This window comes from Mauremys mutica, chromosome 1, assembly GCF_020497125.1.
Source record: "Mauremys mutica isolate MM-2020 ecotype Southern chromosome 1, ASM2049712v1, whole genome shotgun sequence".
Taxonomy (NCBI): domain Eukaryota; kingdom Metazoa; phylum Chordata; order Testudines; family Geoemydidae; genus Mauremys; species Mauremys mutica.
This window is the reverse complement of record NC_059072.1, coordinates 196,975,395-196,993,810: the sequence shown is the minus strand read 5'-3', so window position 1 is coordinate 196,993,810 and position 18,416 is coordinate 196,975,395. Positions and strand designations below refer to the sequence as shown.

The window sequence follows — 18,416 nt, the reverse complement described above, 5'->3', positions numbered from 1 at the left end:
CCAATGTTACAATATTCTCTCAGTCATTATTACAATACATTATGTGCAGATATACTCACTTTTTACAAACCTGAGCAAAGAGTTCTTTAGGAGTGACAGTTCCCTTTTTTGTCTCTTGCATCTCTGAAAGGAACTGGCACATAGCTAATGTAAGCGGCCCAGGCTGCTCAAGTTTTATCGCCAGAGGTTCCTTCTTAAACAACAAAAACAAAAATCAAGTTTTGTTTTGCATTCTTAATTCAGTCAGAGCTATGGATTCATTTGAAATTAGCTCAATATTAGAAAAACTGAACACTTGTTTTAACTTCCTGAAATATGATCCATTATAAAACAACATTTAGTAAAAACCTAATTCTCTGATTTTCTAAATGAAACGATAGGGAATAAGTTTACATAAGGCAGAAATGGTTGGAGAACATTTCCTCATTACACAGTATCCTTAGACTCAGCACACTAAGGATAATTTATTGTTTAATTTCAATCTGAATGTTCTATTTTTCTCATTTTTTTTTAAATGGCACCATTTTTGTGTTTATTCCTGTTTTGCAATGCACAAAATAACCCAAACATACCCTCAAGTTAATGAAATGTACACTATCAAAGTTAAGTTTCTGGGGATTTCCTTAGCTTTCATTTTAATTTTTAAAAATTAAATTCAGCTCCCGAGTCCCCAGGCTGAAAGAATAGCAGGATCACATCAAAGGGCAGCGATTATCCTTCCTTTCCTTTGCACATTTTAAAATTTGATTGAAAGTGGCGTCTGACCAGACCTCACCGATGCCAAAGTTACAAGAATAATTTTTTTAATGTGATAGGAATTTCATTGTAATGGAAATACTTCTATGAATTTACAATATTCAGAATATTAAATCTGCCACTTAACTGTACATCTTGGGTGAATTCCTGACTCCACTGAAGTCAATGGCAAAACTCCCATTGATTTTAACAGAGACAGGACTTAACGTTTTTCCTTAAAATTTCCTCAAAACCCAAAAAAACCAACTGACTGGTTTTTTAATGCACCTAAAAAATTACTTTATAAACTACAGCGTACATACTGTTGAAAATTCCGGTGGCTCAATGTTAACTGTTGTTCCAGGCATTTTAACCTCCTTCAACAGCTCTCTCAGAACTGGTGTCTGTGATAAATTCTGTAAGAGATCAAAAAAATCAAATTAAAGTCTGGTAATTAGGAAAAATCAACTACTGTTGCAATGAATGCAGTGTGTAATGTAGTGGTTACAACATTATTCTTCAACACCTAGAAGCTGAGTGCAAACTACCACATTGGATACAACTGTAGGAAGTTTGAGAAAGTGGGGTTATTTTCACTGAGAACTCTAAAGGTATTATAAGAATATTAATTAACGACTTCTTGTTTAAAACATTTAACATTTGAAAGAGTTAGCACCAATCATTTTCAGTTATTTCCTTAATCTCTGTACCCTGAGTTACAGTCTACAGTTCATAGTATTATAGGCAAAACAGATGAGTCATTATAAAAGTGTAATAAATATAACACAGCAAACAGTTTGTACCACTCACTCACAAGTCTGCCTTTCCACTCCCAACGTGTTTCTGCACATCTCATCCAAGATTTATCATCACGCATTTTAACTTCATATGGCCAAAACTCCCTGCCCAGCTCTCCACGTCCTTCCAGCACCATCATTCTGTTTGTCACTCAGGTGTGTAAAATGGGGGGCGTATCTGACTCCTGCCTTTCTCGCCTCTCACATCCAGACAGTATCCAAATCCTCCCACTTCATAACAGTTCCAAATGTGGGCTAGTGAGCAAGGTAGTGTCGCTTACTGGCTAGAGCACTGGACTGGGACACAAGAGACCTGGGTTCTATTCCTCGCTGTCACTAGCCTGCTGAATGACCTTGGGTACGTCACTTTGCATCTGTGGCTCAGTTATAAAATGGGGATAATAATGCTTACTTCCCTCTGAAAGGCACTTTGAGATATGCTAATGAAAACCACTATAGGAGAGCAGCTATGGATTAAGTTATTGTTACACTGCTAGAACCCTAGTTCAGGCCCTCATCTTCCATTACTACTGCTACCTCCTTTCTGACCTCACTGACACAAATTACACTTCCTCTGCCCCCCCCGCCAAGTCCATTCAAGAGGATGTTCTGGTCGCATCCCCACCTTTCTGCGTCCCTGTTTTGGCTTCCTATTCACCATTATCAAATTCAAGCTTCTCATTCTCACCATGAGGACCATTCACAATTCTGCACCTGTTCCCCTTTAGTTATCTGCTATTATTGTGTTGTTCCTCTCTCCCAAACACTACACATTACCAGCCTTGAATGCCAATTTGTCTGCTTTTCCCACAAATGACCACTTGCTTCCACGTGGAACAGGAATATCACCTTTCCCTCAAGACCTATTTCTGCTGGGCTGCCTACAGGTGATAGCTAGGTACTGTAGACATCAGGTATAGGAGAGTTAAGAAAAAGCAGTCTTATAATTTGAAAATCATGTTGCTCAATAGCTAACCTAAGTAACTATATGGTTTTAGGTATATCTCCAATTATTATTATCTCCTAGAACTGGAAGGGACCTTGAAAGGTCATCTAGTCCAGCCCCCTGCCTTCACTAGCAGGATCAAGTACTGATTTTACCCCATTTACTTTCATTAACCATCACCCTCTGTTCCCCTCCCCGATCCTTTCATTTTTTACCTTCTACAACTGACTTGTTCTGTTTGGTCTCCAATTAGACTGCAAGTTCTTTAGGGCAGGGATCATGTCTGCATGCTTCTACAGCACCTACCACATTAGGCCCTGACCTATTTTAGGTCCTTTTGGGGCTACTACAATACAACATTAAAAATCTGAATCTGAAGTGGTTACAACAATATTTAGTGTACCTGCATAACAGCATTAAAGAAACATGTATTCCCCAAGTTACTAAGTCCTTTCACAGTCACTGCTGCATTGGTATTTGAAGAATTGTCTTCTTTGATCATGCCCTCCTTTTTTCCCTTCTCCTGCTCATTTTGGTTTTCTTTTTCTACTTTTTTATTTTCAAATTCTTTGTTTTCTTGATCTTTTGACACTGAAATACAAAAAAAGAAAAATGTTAGGTACCTGGGGTGAGTTGGAAACATAATATTTTGTAGCAGACCTGGAAAAATGCTCCATCTTTGAAGACAGCAGTAGAAAATTACAAGGGTTAAATTTTAAACCCATGCCATTCAAGAGTCACATTTCAAATATAACATTTCAATGTTAGGTTTTGAGGTCACTTCTTGCACATCATAATTTAACAAGACTAAACTGTGCTGTTTAATATAATCATCAGTTGAATACTGTCATTTAGCAGACATATACCTTTAAATTTAATGTGTGTTCGTGGCAATTCCATATCTGTGGAGTCAAAAGTCATTCTACCATAGCATTTTCTACAGCACCCACCATTATAGCATCTAAGATCATGCTGCACATGAAACAGCAGCTACAACCTACAAAGAAGTATGTGGAACAGAACTCTCCTGTAAGTGTTCAAATGCCACTTGCTTTTATAACCAAGAAAGATGGTGTTAGAGAGCGAGCGAGCTTTTATTTAAGTGACATCTGTATCTTGAGGATCTTCTCCTGAAATTCATGTGTATCACTGAAAGATGCTCCTAGGTAGTTTGAATAGGGAGTTCCTGGGGAAGTTGAGTACAAATCCCATCCAAAACACCTGCTAAATAGCTGCCACAGTCTTCTCTTGATGGAGCTCTCGCTAGGCAAGACATTCAGATACAATATGACTGCATCGTCTTCTTCAGCGTAACAACCCTCACAATGACTCAGGTTCACGTTGAATGCAGTGGTCCCAGATTCCCTCCATGTTTCTCACTTTTGTACACCAAGTTAGAGCTCGTGAGCAAATTCCTGATCCCATTAAAGCCAATGGCAAAGCACCCACTGACTTCAGCAGGATCAGGATTTGGCCTCATTATTCCAGACTAGTATGGAAACTGATAAAGTAATGGAGATTATTTTCCTACTTGTAAATCAGGTTTCCAAGATTCCTTAAAAAATGTTGTGCCTTCTCATTCCTAGCTAAGATCAGTCACTTTAAGTTGGTTATGTTGGTTGAGCTGCTCAAATACATCTCTCTCGGATCATGTTAACTCTTATCCACTAACTGCAGTTTTCTTAACAAATGTTAGCCTTGTTTCTTAGCAATAATTTGTATGCATCAATAATCACAATTAAGGATGTCTGTCCCAGAAGTCAGTGGAGCTACCTGTCTGTTCCTCACCTAGTGGAAAGATTATTTGACACATTTCACTGCCTAGCAAAGTGAAGAGAGGTGGAATTTAAATCTTAACTAGTGTGGACTAAGGCTATAAATGTAATTTGAAACAAAGCAACGTTAATAGGAACACTTCAGTTATGGTTTCAACCACATAGTTCAAAGGACAGATAAAATATGGCCCAGGGAACACACTTCATTTCTGATCTGTAGGGACGACTTTTAGAGGTGAAAGTGGAGTTCAGTCATAGAGCCCACTGAATCCTCAGTTTTTCTGCTAAAACTGCCAGTTGTGATGATTTTTACAACTTGTCTGCTAGGAAATGGATTGACATTACTAATTCAGGGAAAGTTGTATTCAGTTGTAATCACCTAGAAAAAACGGTTACTTACCTTATAGTACCTAGTTCTTAGAGATGCTGTCATCCCATTTTAGATGTGCATGCTCCTTGCACAAAATTAGAATAGCAATGCCTCTATGCCTCCCCATCCCTCAACCATGGACATAAAGGGCAAAGCAGCCACAACCATCTCTTAGTTTCTGTGCTAATTCAAAATCTCAGGTAAAGGGGACTCTGAAAAAATATGAATAGAGGTCTGGGATCCAGAAGCATGACATCTAGAAGAACCAGTTACTATAAGGCAAGTAATGGCTTTTTCTTTGAATAGGACTCTTGTGTGGATTCCACTCTAGGTGGCCGATAAGCAGTGCCCCATTCTGGAGTCCTAACTGCCAGTAACTAAACAGTGGCCTTCAAAATTTGGTGTATGATCTTGTGGCCAGGTCAAAGGTATAGTATTTAATACAGCAATGGGATTACTTTGTGTAGCTGCCCTGCAAACGTCAATGGGGATCCATGTAAAGCATGCAGCGAAGGGAGCCTGTGCTCTAGTAGAATGAGCTTTGGTATTTGGAGGAAGGGGTGTAGTAGCATGTGATAGGGTGAAATACACTAGGTAATCTATTTAGATATTCGCTGGGAAGAAACGGCTTGCCCCTTAGAAGTGTTACTTATGGCAACAAAGACAGGGAGACTGTCCAAAGGACTTTGGCCTATCAAGATAATATAGCAAGAACCTAGGACATCCAAGGTGTAAAGTTTCTTATCCCCTGGAGAAGAATAGGGATTTGGAAAGAAAACGAGGAGATTAAAAGATTTCCACTTAAAATGGAAATCTGACAACTTTGGAAATAAATTTGGGATGCGCTCTCAACACCACCTTCTCTCTGTAGAATACTACATAAGGAGGGTCAGCTTTGAATCTGTCTATTTAGATCAGGGGTCTCAAACTCAAATGACCCTGAGGGCCGCATGAGGACTAGTGCATTGGCCCGAGGGCCGCAACACTGACACGCCCCCTTGCTGCCCCTGGCCCCACCCCCAATCCACCCCTTCCATGAGGCCCCGCCCCTGCCCTGTCTCTTCTCCACCTCCTCCCCTAAGCGCGCGGCTCCCCGCTCCCCCGCCTCCCTCCTGGAAAGTGCTAAGCGCCACCAACAGCTGTTTGGCGGCTTGGTGGCGGGAAGCGCCTGGAGGTAGGCAGAAAAAAAAATGAAGAGTAATATAGTAGTATAGTATTAAAATATAGTATGCTATTAAAAGTCAATTTATTAACTTTTTTATTAACTTCTTTAACTGTAATGTGAAACGTCAGTGCTAATTTTGACAGTCATTTCATTTTTGGCCACTTAGCTGGCAGCGTTTTGCATCAACCAGAGCATCAATATTAGGTTTGATATCCTGAGACTAAACCAATCTCAGTGTTGCTTGCAAATGTTCATCAGTGAGCCTTGACCTTAACACAGATTTGTTAATCTTCATGGAAGAGAAAAACTGTTCACATATATATGTACTTCCAAACATTGCCATTATCCTTGCAGAAGCAGAGAATAACATGGGAAATCTTTCTTGTGAAAGAAACCTGTAGAATTCTGGAATTCCAATATCTGTATACTTCTGCTTCAAAATCGTGTCACACTGAAGCTCCACTAACTCCATCTGCATTTCCTCTGCAACATTGTCAATTTCAACAGCAAATGGTGATGAAAAAAGTTGAAAATGTGGTTCAAGTGCCTTGAAATCTTTAAACCGCACATTAAACTGTTTGTGTAAGTTAGAAATGATCTCTGCATATTTTTTCAAGGATTTGGGTTCAACTTTTCCTAAGGAATTCAGAGTTGAGAAATGGACCAAATTGCCAGCAGTCAGCTGTTTCCCCCCTAAAGTAAGCTTGACTTTGAATGACTTAATACTGTCATACATCTGTGTTATCACCTGTTTTCTACCCTGAAGTTTCAAGTTCAGTGCATTCAGGTGATCAGTTACATCTGGTAGAAAAGCAAGGTTGCAGATAAAAGTGGAATCAGCAAGCTGTGGAACCTCCTTGTTTTTCATTTTCATGAAGGAATCAATCTCCTCTTTAAGTGCAAAAAAACACTTCAAAACATTTCCACGACTCAGCCATCTAACTTGAGTGTGATACAGAAGTTCCCCATATTCACTGTCCATACTTGCTAGAAAAGAAGTGAACTGTCTGTGATTCAGCCCTCGTGCACGTATAAAATTAACAGTTTTAACAACTACATCCATAACTTCTTTCATTTGTAGACTTTTACTACACAGGGCTTCTTGGTGCAAAATACAATGTATACTGGTGAAGCTAATTCCTGGTATATTGAGGCTGTTCAGTTTGGTCTTCAATAATCCAACCACACCAATGTTTTCAGAGCACATTGATGGCGCACCGTCCGTAGCCAAAGATACGAGTTTGTTCCATGACAGCGCAGCTTTTTCAATGCACTCTTTCAATCCTTGAAATATGTCACGTCCCATTGTGGTACCCTTCAGTGGCATTAAGTCTAGCAATTCTTCAGTTATATTCAAATTGCAGTCCACACCTCTAATGAACACTGCACACTGTGCGGTATCTGATACATCTGTACTCTCATCAAGAGCAATTGAAAATACTTCAAAGTCTTTTGCCATTTGAATCAATTGTTTTTGCACATTATCAGCTAAATCCGTTATCCTGCAGGCAACTGTATTTGCAGACAAGCTTATGCCTTCAAAAACTTTCTTCCTATCAGGACATAAAATTTCACTGGCCTTCATAAGACATTCTTTTATGAATAAGCCTTCTGTAAAAGGTCGCGATGATTTAGCTATCATTTCGCTTATCACAAAACTTGCTCTTACTGAATCTTCGCTAGACTTGTTAATCCCTGAAAATAAATTTCTTTGCTTGGCAAATGCTGCTTTAAGTTGCTGAACTTTTTCCTCTCGGATTTTTCCGGTGAATGCATCATATTTTTCACGGTGCATCGTGTCATAGTGCCGACGCACGTTATACTCCTTGGGAACAGCAATCGTTTGCTGACAAATAAGGCATTGAATTTTATCTTTTACCTCTGTGAAAAAAATATAAATTCTCCCATTTGTCTTGGAAAACTCTCTTTTCTTCCATGAGTGTTCTTTTTTTTGACGAAGTCATTTCCAAGCAGTTTTAATAAATATATACACTCAGTAATGCACCTCACTCAAAGGACAAAACACGCACTTAGATTTACTGCCTAAGGCTCTGGGAGGGAGTTTGGGTGGGGGAGGGGGTCTGGAGTACAGGCCCTGGGCTGGAGTTTGGGTGGGGGAGGGGGTCTGGAGTGCAGGCTCTGTGCTCGGTGCAGGCTCCAGGCTGCGGCAGGGGGTGGGGGTGCAGGCTTTGGGACGGAGTTTGGGGATAGGAGGGGGTGCAGGGGTGAGGGCTTTGGGGCTGAGGGTGAGGGGTTTGAGGCATTGGAGAGGCTCGGGGCATTGGAGAGTCTCAGGACTAGGGCAGAAGTGCAGGGGAAGGGCAGCTTGCCCTGGCCCTAGTGCAGGGGGGCGCTAGGACCCTGCGGCAGCAGGTGATGCCGGAAGCCGGCATAGCGGAGGAGTGGAGTCAGCGTGAGCTCCCGGGCGGTGAGGGGGCAGCAAGTGGGGGCCGGGAGACAATGGGGGGAGGCGCGTGGGGGCGGCAGGTGGGGCCAGGGGAGAGACCCGACCCCAAACATTGGGGAGCAGCGCGCGGGGAGCTTAGGCACAGAAAATAACTCGGGGAGGGAGGCGGGGGTGAGGGGAGTTTGGCGGCGACAGGAAGTAACTGGGGGAGCTCCGCGGGCCGCAGGGAAGAGCTCCGAGGGCCGCATGCGGCCCGCGGGACGCATGTTTGAGACCCCTGATTTAGATTAAGGTAATGGTGCAAAGTGCTGAGAAGTTAAATTTAAAAAAAATAATAAAACTAAATAAAAAAGGGGGGGAATTTGTTGGGAAATTCCCCTACCTAGAGAAAAATTGCAAGGAGGGGGAAATTCCACTAAGGGACAGGGTGCAGACACTCCTTGCTGCTATGGGCAATAAAAGAGAACTGACATATAGTTGCAGCCACCTTGCTCTTTATGACCTCAGGGAGGTCCCCCATGGGGACATGCACAGCACAGCACAGGCACGGATGCTACTCTTCACATAATCTCATCTCATGTGCATCTTGTGCCCCTACAGTGGAATCCACATGACACATACTCTTAGAATAACATTCTGACTCCATAAGGAAGTTTTTCTGTCCCCATATTTTCCTTTTGAAAAGGTTTAGAAACATTAGGTGAAATCCTGCCCCCCTTTCCGAACATCTAAACCCCACAATTGATATTGTAGTGTCTTGATTTACAGCAGTGCCTGCTGGGCTCAAGGCGCTTTCAGTGTACTATATACCTTATAGGTACCTACCTGTACTTGGTGTATCAACACAAGCTTGTTTTCTAACACAATCCACGAGTTGGCCCAATCGATTTGAACTATTATATGGGACTTCATTATCACACAAGTAGCACCTGTCTCCCAAAAAGAAGCCAAAAGAGTGCAATAAAAAAAAAGACTGAGTTAAAATTATATTTGTATGGCATCAAATCACAACATCTAGAGTTATTTCTGAACTACTCCATTATACACACCTGAAAATGCTATAATTTTATAACAATCTTCTTGAATCAGGAATTTAAAAAACTATTTTTGATACCAATTTACCTTCATTAAAGAAAAAGAGTGGCAGTGATATGGGAGGTGGGGATCGCGTAAACCCTAACTGTTGACTTTATGGACATCCTGCAGTCCTTACTCATGCAAAACTCAAATTCATTGAGAGTTATGCCTGAATAAAAAAAAATAAAGAATCAGGCCCCAAAGGAAACGATTACAAATATTAGTGGATACAGATATGAAAGTTGAAGTTTATTCTATCCAAACATTTTTTTGTTATATTTAGTTTGAATAAGACATGAACAAGTGTATTCTGCTTGTCCGTTAATGTATAGTTTTGTTTTATTTGCCTTTTTTATTGCTGATACAGTTGTGTTTTTATTTCTATGAGAACAAAAACCAAATAAGTGTACCACTAGATCACTGCACTGTGTTTCACAATTTTACTGAGAAAAGCCACACTGGTAAATGGAAATATTCTATTTATCCACAGAGCAGATAGAGCATTGGGAGAACAATGCAATCTTCTCCACACTGTCCTGTCAACATATCCTAACTCTGACTCTGAGGAACCACCTGTCCTGTTACCTGGTATAGACTTGCACTAACATATGTAACCAAACAGAACTGCTTTGACATACCGAAACATCCTAAATGAGTATATATAAAGTACACTTATTCTTAAAGTGTTGGGCACAAATGCATTTAGCAGATTTCAGGATTACAAGAAAGTGTGGATTGACTCCCATTTTTGGGATCAGAGGAAGTTTATAATGAAACTCTTTTTTCTAACCCACTAGAATCCCCAATACAAAGCATGGAAAGAACATCTATATATATATATCCAGTCTTTCATCCAACCTACTTAGGAATCTATTTTTTTGTCAACTGATTTGAAAACTTGGTAAAGTTTTGAACGGAGGAGAGCGATTGCAAAGTTCTTTTTATATTCTGTATAAGAGATTAATCTAAGATTTTAGCATCTCCTTTGTATATCAATCACATCAAGAGATTTGAAGATCTATTTTTGGCTTTTAGTTTTAAACATCCACTTTATAGTGAAATACTGTATTGCACCAATCAGTTTTAAATTCTTCATGAAGTCAGTTGTTTTTACACCAGAAAGCCTGATGTAATAAAAATCTTTATAAACTAGGTGCAATATTTCTATGTCATACAATTTAGACTATCTTTTAAAAGAAGGAAATTTACACACACAAAATATTTAACTTAGAGTTATTGTATAAATCACCTCAGCAACTTTATGTAAAAAGCACAATTACAGTATGACCATTAAAACCTTAATTTCTAACAAGACTGAAAGATTTAACATTTATCACTAATTACATTACGTAGCCTAAGATATACATATATTTGTAATGTTCAGACTGAAAGTGTGTGTCTCGAGTGACAGCATTAAGGTTGATGTGGGAATGTGAACATGAATTTTTCACGTCAATACTATCATTAAGTGAATGTATTAAACGTTAACAATATTTACTAACTGGTCAGTGTCAGTCTTGTGGTAATGCTGTAGTAAAAGATTTTATTAATTATTTCAGCAACCATAACTCTAAGTTAAAAGTTTTTTGTATGGAAATACCCTAAAAGTTTCAGTGTATTATTTTGAGAAGTCTACAAACAAAACACAAATAAATCACACCTCAGTTTTTATTTTCTTCCAGTTATGACTTATAACTGTTGCCTGACGAACTCACCACACACTCCAGTTGTCCAAACTGAGAACCAAACAATGGGGTTCTGATCTTGGTGTTGTATAATGCTTTAAAGCATGCTGCTCTTGAGAATTTCTGCCACAGCCCTATAACATTGATAACCAGAAGTGTCACAAAACCCAATGGACTATCAAGTGAAAAAAAATAAATTCAGACTATAAACAAAATTTTAATAAATACCTAACGATTAGCTAAGCAAATAAAGTAATTAGTCTGAATACCTCCAGAAGTTTATTTCTATAGAGAAAAGGTACTAGTTAGATAAAGAATATCAAGTAGTATGGGATTTGGGCACCTAACTCCTTTAGGTGCTTTTGAAAATCCCAACTTTAAGTCCTAAAAAATGAAAAAACTATTAGGCATACATGATTCTAAATTAAGTAAGCCATATTACTACTACAATATACCATAAGATCCTGCAATAGAAATATTAATAGAAATATTAAATATTATTACAAACAAAATAATCTGGATTATCAAGAAGTGGAAGTCATCACGATGGAGTCTGGTCCTTAAGTCTGCTAAATGCCTTTGTGCCAAGCTTCTAGATACTTTTAGTAGCAATTCAGAGCAGACACTTTTTGCCAGATTGAACTATATTAAATAATTTGTGTAGCACCACATCTGGCTACAAGTTTAACAGTAAATGAAAATTTAGAGGGTTAATTGGAAGCTCTTTCTTAACTGCATTATGCAACACTGAAGGGTATTAAAAAAAAGAGAAATACCCTATGGCCACATTTTAGACATAACCATATTGAAGGGCCTTCATCTGCTTCCTCTTCAGATTTATCTTGTCTCTGATTGTCTGTCTTGCAGTCCTGACAAATGTTCCACTCCACATTCAGCAATGCCTTTTTCACATGGCCTTGTTCCAATCCCTTGCGAATGTGCTTGCACACAGGTTCTATGAAACAGAAAGTACAGAGATAAAATGAGGAAGTCACATTTTTGCCAAGTAGTCAACATGGACACAGACTTCTATATGTCATAAAAAAAGGTGACAGGCCCATGAGCTCAAGTGGCCTTTTCATAGTTAAGGAGACAATGGCAGGTTAGGGGAAGTAATTGGAAGCTGTGGCAAAGATTTGACAAAAAGAGTGTGTGTCCATCCTTCATTACAAGAGTTCACGATCTGGAGATATCGTTGGACTATCAGCTATTTCTCAAATATGACCAAATAGCATTTACTGAATAAGACTGTCAAATTTCTTCTGGATACAGATCTAGCCACCATAATCTTTGCCTTTGTCATTTCAAGATTAGATAACTACACTGTGCTCTGTCACAATTCAAGGCATCTGCATCTGTATTTCCCCTCAATAGTTCAACAAGGGTTCTCACTCTCAGGCTTCCAGCTCCCCTGGCCATCACCTCTCTTGGGTGGAGACATGTCTCACACACTGTCCTGACCAGGATATTTCCAGACTGCACAATTTCCTGATTATACTGTGAATTCACCAACAAAGTCAGGCTGCCTAAGCAGACCTGCTTAGCTTCTCTCCTCAGAGATGATACACAATGTAATTGCTACAGTTATAAGTTGTCACACAACTCTTTCTATGCAAGCTTATTTATTCTTTGGGTAAAAGCATTACAGAGAAAACATATTAAAAGAATGTGCATGCATGCTAACAAACATACCAGAGATCATGACAACGCTAACATGTGCTCTGGCAGGAGCAGTCCTTCAAACCCCCACAAAGGGATCACAAGTTCCATGATCACAAGTTCATAACAACCCCAGTTCAGAACTAGTACCCAGTCTTATGGGCCCTTAATAGTCCAAGTCCTTCTAATCCTACCCTAAGGATTGGGGCCTTCCATGGACCAGGGGTCCTGTCTGTTTTCTGAATCAGGAAGAAAGCCGTGAGCCAGTTTAAAATCAGGCTATTTATCCAAAAATCCTTTGTCTGTTGATCCCTCGAGAATCCAATTTGAGCTAATATATGCGCACCTCTCCAGGGGGTTTGTGTCAAAGGGCTAATAACTGGAGGAATTACATTAGCACATATGAAGTTGCACACACCCTCAATAACACAATTTGATTTTTAATACAATAGACCCTAAAGGCATTAAATTCAGTTAAGTAAGATTTGTGCAGGATATTATTTTTGTCACATTCTCTACATAGAACTACATCTTAAATCCACCCAGAAACTGAAGCTGATGCAGAACGTTCGCCACTATGGACTGGTCTACACTGGAAACTTACATTGGCACAGCTATGTTTCTCAGGGGAGTGAAGAATCCACACTGTTGACAGAGACAGCTATGCCAACCTAAGCGCCAGTGCAGACAGCATAGTCAACAGAAGAATTCTTTGACCTAGGTACTGACTCTTGGGGAGGCGGATTATCTACAGCAATAGGAGAACCGATCCTGTTGCTATTGTGAGTATAGCAACAGTTTTAAGTGTAGAAGTAACCTTAGAGGCTTCTTTCAGCAGAAGTATAAGGCACCAGGATCTTCGCTGTTTGCCTGTTAGATTCCAAATGAAGTATAAGGTATTGGTTTTGATCTATAAATTTCTAAAGGCTTGACAGACTGCTTATGCCATATTGCCAGAGCTACAGTCAGTGGCATGAGATGATGGTCTTTGATAGGAAGAAGTGATATAGTCATAGAACCATAGAAATACAGGGCTGGAAGGGACCAGAAGAGGTCATCTAGTCAAGAGGTAGTCAATTATTTTTGTCAAGGTCCAAATTTCTTGGTCAAGATATAATCAAGATCCAGACTCCAGAGAAAATAATAAAATAAACAACAATAATTATAATAAGTAAATAAAAAGATTTTGGGATCAGTTCAAAAGCGTCTGGTGATCCAGATTTGTCCTGCGGTCCTATTGACTACCCTGATCTAGTTCATCCCACCACAGTGATGCAGGATTAAATATACCAAAGCGCTGTATAAGTATATAATGAGTGCTAGTATTTGCTAGTGAGGTGGATATTGTTTGAGTTTGATTTTTTTATTTCGAGTTGGTTATTTCTGGGGCTCGAGTGAAGAGAAGCTGTTGGTTTTGCCTTTTACATGACAAGAGGTTTAATTTACGTACAAAGAGCTTACAACTCACTGTTTATGCATAACCTGTTAGTCAGCAAACTGAAGCAATGCATTTAAAGATTTTTTTAAGAGCTGAATAGGAACAGGTTTGGAAAAAATATGTGGTGGGCTTTATACAAATGCCTGTTACTAAGGTACTTAATGCTGCTTAGCATAGTTTGTTTCTCTATTTGCTCTAAATTTATATTTACAACAAATGCTTACTATCTCTAGTATAAAAGCTAGAGTAAAAATATTTCAGTAAAGCTGCTTACATGAAATAATTTTATTTACGAAGCATCTAAATCCATAGTTAATACTTATAGTGCTTTCTTTTGCTACCATACTTTCAATTAATTTAAGTAACTTGTTAAAAAAATTACATAAATGTCTGTATAATTCAAACTATTTTCTAGTACCTTTCGTAAAATTGGTATTTTTTTTATTGTTCAAGTCAATTAATAATAGCTCTAAAATCTTTCTCCTTTCCTTGGAGCAGTTGGCAGGATTATAGCCCTAGACTGTAAGAACTTCATGGCACTGACTTAGTCTTGCTAGATGTAGAGTGCCTAACACATTGGAATTATAGTACTGACTGGGGATTCAGGCTGCTACCATAATACAAATGCTAAATAATAATACAGCCTGGGATAGATGTTTGTCTGCACAGATTAAAACATCATTAGTCTTTGGTTTGTCTACAACTATTCCAAATTAAATAATGTTTTTGTTCAAAAGTCTTGCATAGTCAATGCAACTAAAAGTTAAGTTACTGACAACTTCCAGCGTCACTTATTTTCTGTAAGTTAACTTCCATTCTGGACCATGAGACAGAAATAACACAGGTGAGCTGGCACCTTTTAGGGAGTTGGGCAATCTTACTTTAGCCTACCTCCCTGCTCAGGGCCCAGAGATCAAGTGACAGTCATGTAACCCACAGGGCTACAATATACGAAGAGAAGCCTCCAGCTCAGTCAAGGAGAGATATTCAAAGGATGATGGCTGCAAGACTTTCCCATAGATGACTTCTTCCTGGAGAGCTGACCGGGAATGGGAGCTGGCCAAAGAGAGACTACAAAGGAGACTAGGTTGAGGTCACTATAGGAAGTGGCCCTGGGAAACAGAAACAATGTAGTTTGGAATTCCGGGCAGACAGCCTATGGCATTAGGGTCCCGGGGTGGAAACCTATAGGACAGGAAGGGAAAGTGGGCCTTGGTCCCCAACTATGGCACTATTTAGAGAGGTGCATGGAAACACCTTGCACCAGTGGGGTAAACAAGGGCACTGAAGAACTATTTGGAGCCTGGTGGAAGAGTATACAAAAAGAAAAGCTACAGCTTGGGGAAAACAGACCTTTGAAGCAGGGCTGGGATCCTGTAATGAAGCTGAAAGGAAGGATTATGCTCATTTTGTTCAAAACTTCATTTTACTCTGAAAGAGGGGCGGACTTTTGACCAGAAGGTCAAAAAAGTGTTATGGTAGCCTGTAAGTTCATGGAAGACTGATGGCAGTGAGGAGACTGAGGCAGCATTGACCTCCAAAGCCAGATGGAGTAAGATGCTGCTAATACAAGGAATAATAATTTCTCTGAAATCCATACGCATTTATAATTGTGCATTTTAATTCAGACCCTGTTACTGTTAGCATACCCATCCACCCAGAAATGAAAAAAATGTACCAAGAATGTGTAACTACTTTCCATTACACGTACAGGGCCTGGCTCTGCAGGCCCTTTATACCATGAATATCTCATGGGATTCTGGGGCATTTCCATGTGAATTGAAATGTGACTATTGAGAAAAGGTGTTCAGGATTGGACCTGTATGACAGTAAACACTGAATCTCTGACATTTTAAAGATTTCCGACCAAGTTTAAGGAGCAATACTGATGTTTTCTAAAGAACGTAAGGTTCAGCTGGGTAAACTCATTTTTTACAATCAAATATTCAAAGAAGTAAAAGTGACTACTGTAAATACCTTCTGGTTATTAATGGGTTTTCAATGCTCCTCACTTTCAAGACAAATGAAACATTTCTTCCACAGTATTACAGTCTTTCTCTGAAAATATTTTATTATGAAACATACCCAAAATATCCTGAGACTCATCATCAGCCTGTATGTTTTTTCCCTTTGCTCGCTTCTTTCCCATATTAGTGCTTTGTAGTTTTCCTTACATAGAACCTAATGGGGAGAAAAAAAGCCCATATTAAATTCAAAACTAGATTTTGATTCTGCTTGCAGGTTATACAAAAGGTAGCAGCAATCAGACAAATTAACTAGTTTTAAATTAGCTGAATTTCAAGGGGACATGAATTCATAATATTTCTGTACATTACAGCTAATGCACATTTTGACCCCACTTCTGCAACCAGATCTGAGCTCTATGGGACTCCACACGGGCACAGAGGTCCGTGTAAGAGTGGGGTCTAAACTGTCAGCAAAATTCCCCTACACTTTTTATGGCTCACCTTAATGGAGTACGGCCACAAAAGTTTTAGGAGGCAACTGTCATATTATTAGTTTATCATATTTAAATACTGAAGTTACTTATTTAATGAACTCTCTACTTTTGATTTATTGGAAATTCCTTTTTTTTATGACTTGTTCAGCAACATTAAATAAATTGTTATTATAGCAGCATTTGACAATATACTGGAGATTCAGATTTCTTATGGCATTGATGTCTCTTCAATTCTGGGAGATTTCAGTTTTTGTATTCATAGAACTATCTAGTAAATAATGCAATTTGGAACAACTGTTTGAGTATACCCTTAGAAAGGGACCTAGAGAGGCATCAGCCTCTAACATCATGACAGAGCCTTAAGCAAACTCTGTGCATTTATGCTGGTCTTAAATAATAATAATCATCATCATCATAAAAAAAATCAGGTACTATATGTATGGTTTAATGTATATAATGAGAAAAAGCACAAGAATAGCTTAATTCAGAGCCCTCCCCCCCAAAGAAAGGTCAGCTATCAGACCTTTGGCATAGAAAGGAATTCCAACCACATTCTCAAAAGGACAAGTTTACCCAAGTAGTAACAGATGTAAAGATATAAAAAAAATTAAAGTTAATGTTTAAAATCAAATTTACACAAGTTAAGAAGGAAGGTACTGTACATCTGGGGTCAGGCTTGAGGGATTACAAGTGTCGGTTACAAGGTTAATAAAATATATACATATTACATAACCAGCATAGACCCAGATTGGGGTGCATACTACATTCGTTTATGTGAAATATAAAGTAGCACTTTAGAGGGTGTGGCAAATTTAACACTCTGGAAGTTCAGACTAAAGAAATTATAGATTTGGAAAAGGAATTAGTTGCACACTCAAAAATAAAGTTGCAATTGTCAACCTTTAGTTAAATCACAGTAGTGCATTTCTAGCCTTGTCTGGGTTGAACTCCATCTTGCCAACAGAACGAGAAGACAGCTGAGAATAGGTAAGAATTAAACAAATACATGTTGTGGCTGGGTAGATGAGTCAGGCAGGCTCTCCTCAACGCTACTAAGTTACAAAATACTATTTATGTAGTATTAAAGGGTGTGGTTTAGACCGAAATTTGTTAAGGCACTTGAAAGCCTTTAAAATACACCTGCTGTAGAATGGGAATAGGACACTGACACAGAAGCACGATTTTTAGAAGCTGTTTACCCCAATGTAACTTCACTAATATTTGCAGAGTCTGGTACACTAGGAAAAGGACATACCTCTGATACCTACACAGTCTTGGGTACCAGCAGGTAGCAAATGGCCAGTGTAAGTGGTGCCAACTGTACCAGGTATGCAACCTCTCTATCTCTAGGCATTTCTCCTACCACCACAGCCACCGCGTGGCGCCTGCACAGGAGATGTATCCCCTTGGAAAAACACGCCCCCCCCCTCCGCTGTCACGCAGCGCAACACGTGTTCTTTGGTCCATATCTACCCAGGGACCCTGAGCCTCCCGCAGGCAAACTCTCAGCGCAAGGAGACCTGGCTGGAACTGGGGGTGCTATTGCACCCCCCCGCCCCCCGGCTTGAAGCGGTCGCTATCCTAGACAGGGTTTGCAGTTTGGTTCAATGGCTCTCAGCACCCCCACTACACACACTGCTCCAGCGCCCCCCCGCCCGCTGCTGTCCCAGCTCCCAGCCGCGAGGGACCGCGGGACAAGGCAGCTGCTCCCCCTCCCCCGGGCGCACCGGCTGCCTACCCGCGCCGCGTCTTCCAGCTCCCGCCACCAGCGCGGCTGCGCCTCTCGCAGCGCACCCCACCTCGCCCGGCAACTCGCGGGCAGCCCGCGGGCTCCGATTGGCTAGTCAGCCGCGTTCTGAGCCCGCCTCCCACCAGTTACGGACACCGACCAGAACCAGTAG

General features: G+C 40.0%; 1 protein-coding gene across 4 annotated transcripts in view; it reads right to left on the bottom strand.

Annotated features, from left to right (window-relative positions):
- Positions 1 to 18,416, bottom strand: part of USP16 (ubiquitin specific peptidase 16) — a 28,768-nt gene that overhangs the window by 9,978 nt on the left and 374 nt on the right. For 2 of the 4 annotated variants that reach the window (XM_045002269.1, XM_045002268.1), the window contains exons 2-8: positions 16,140 to 16,235; positions 11,734 to 11,912; positions 10,988 to 11,091; positions 9,021 to 9,124; positions 2,882 to 3,069; positions 1,059 to 1,151; positions 60 to 193 (exon numbers count right to left, since the gene is read on the bottom strand). In XM_045002269.1, coding sequence (XP_044858204.1) covers positions 60 to 193; positions 1,059 to 1,151; positions 2,882 to 3,069; positions 9,021 to 9,124; positions 10,988 to 11,091; positions 11,734 to 11,912; positions 16,140 to 16,203 — 866 coding nt within the window. In that variant the 5' untranslated portion in view covers positions 16,204 to 16,235. Of the gene's footprint in view, positions 1 to 59; positions 194 to 1,058; positions 1,152 to 2,881; positions 3,070 to 9,020; positions 9,125 to 10,987; positions 11,092 to 11,733; positions 11,913 to 16,139; positions 16,236 to 18,253; positions 18,376 to 18,416 lie in introns of those variants that run through there. The other 2 variants (XM_045002270.1, XM_045002271.1) reach the window with 2 other exon arrangements.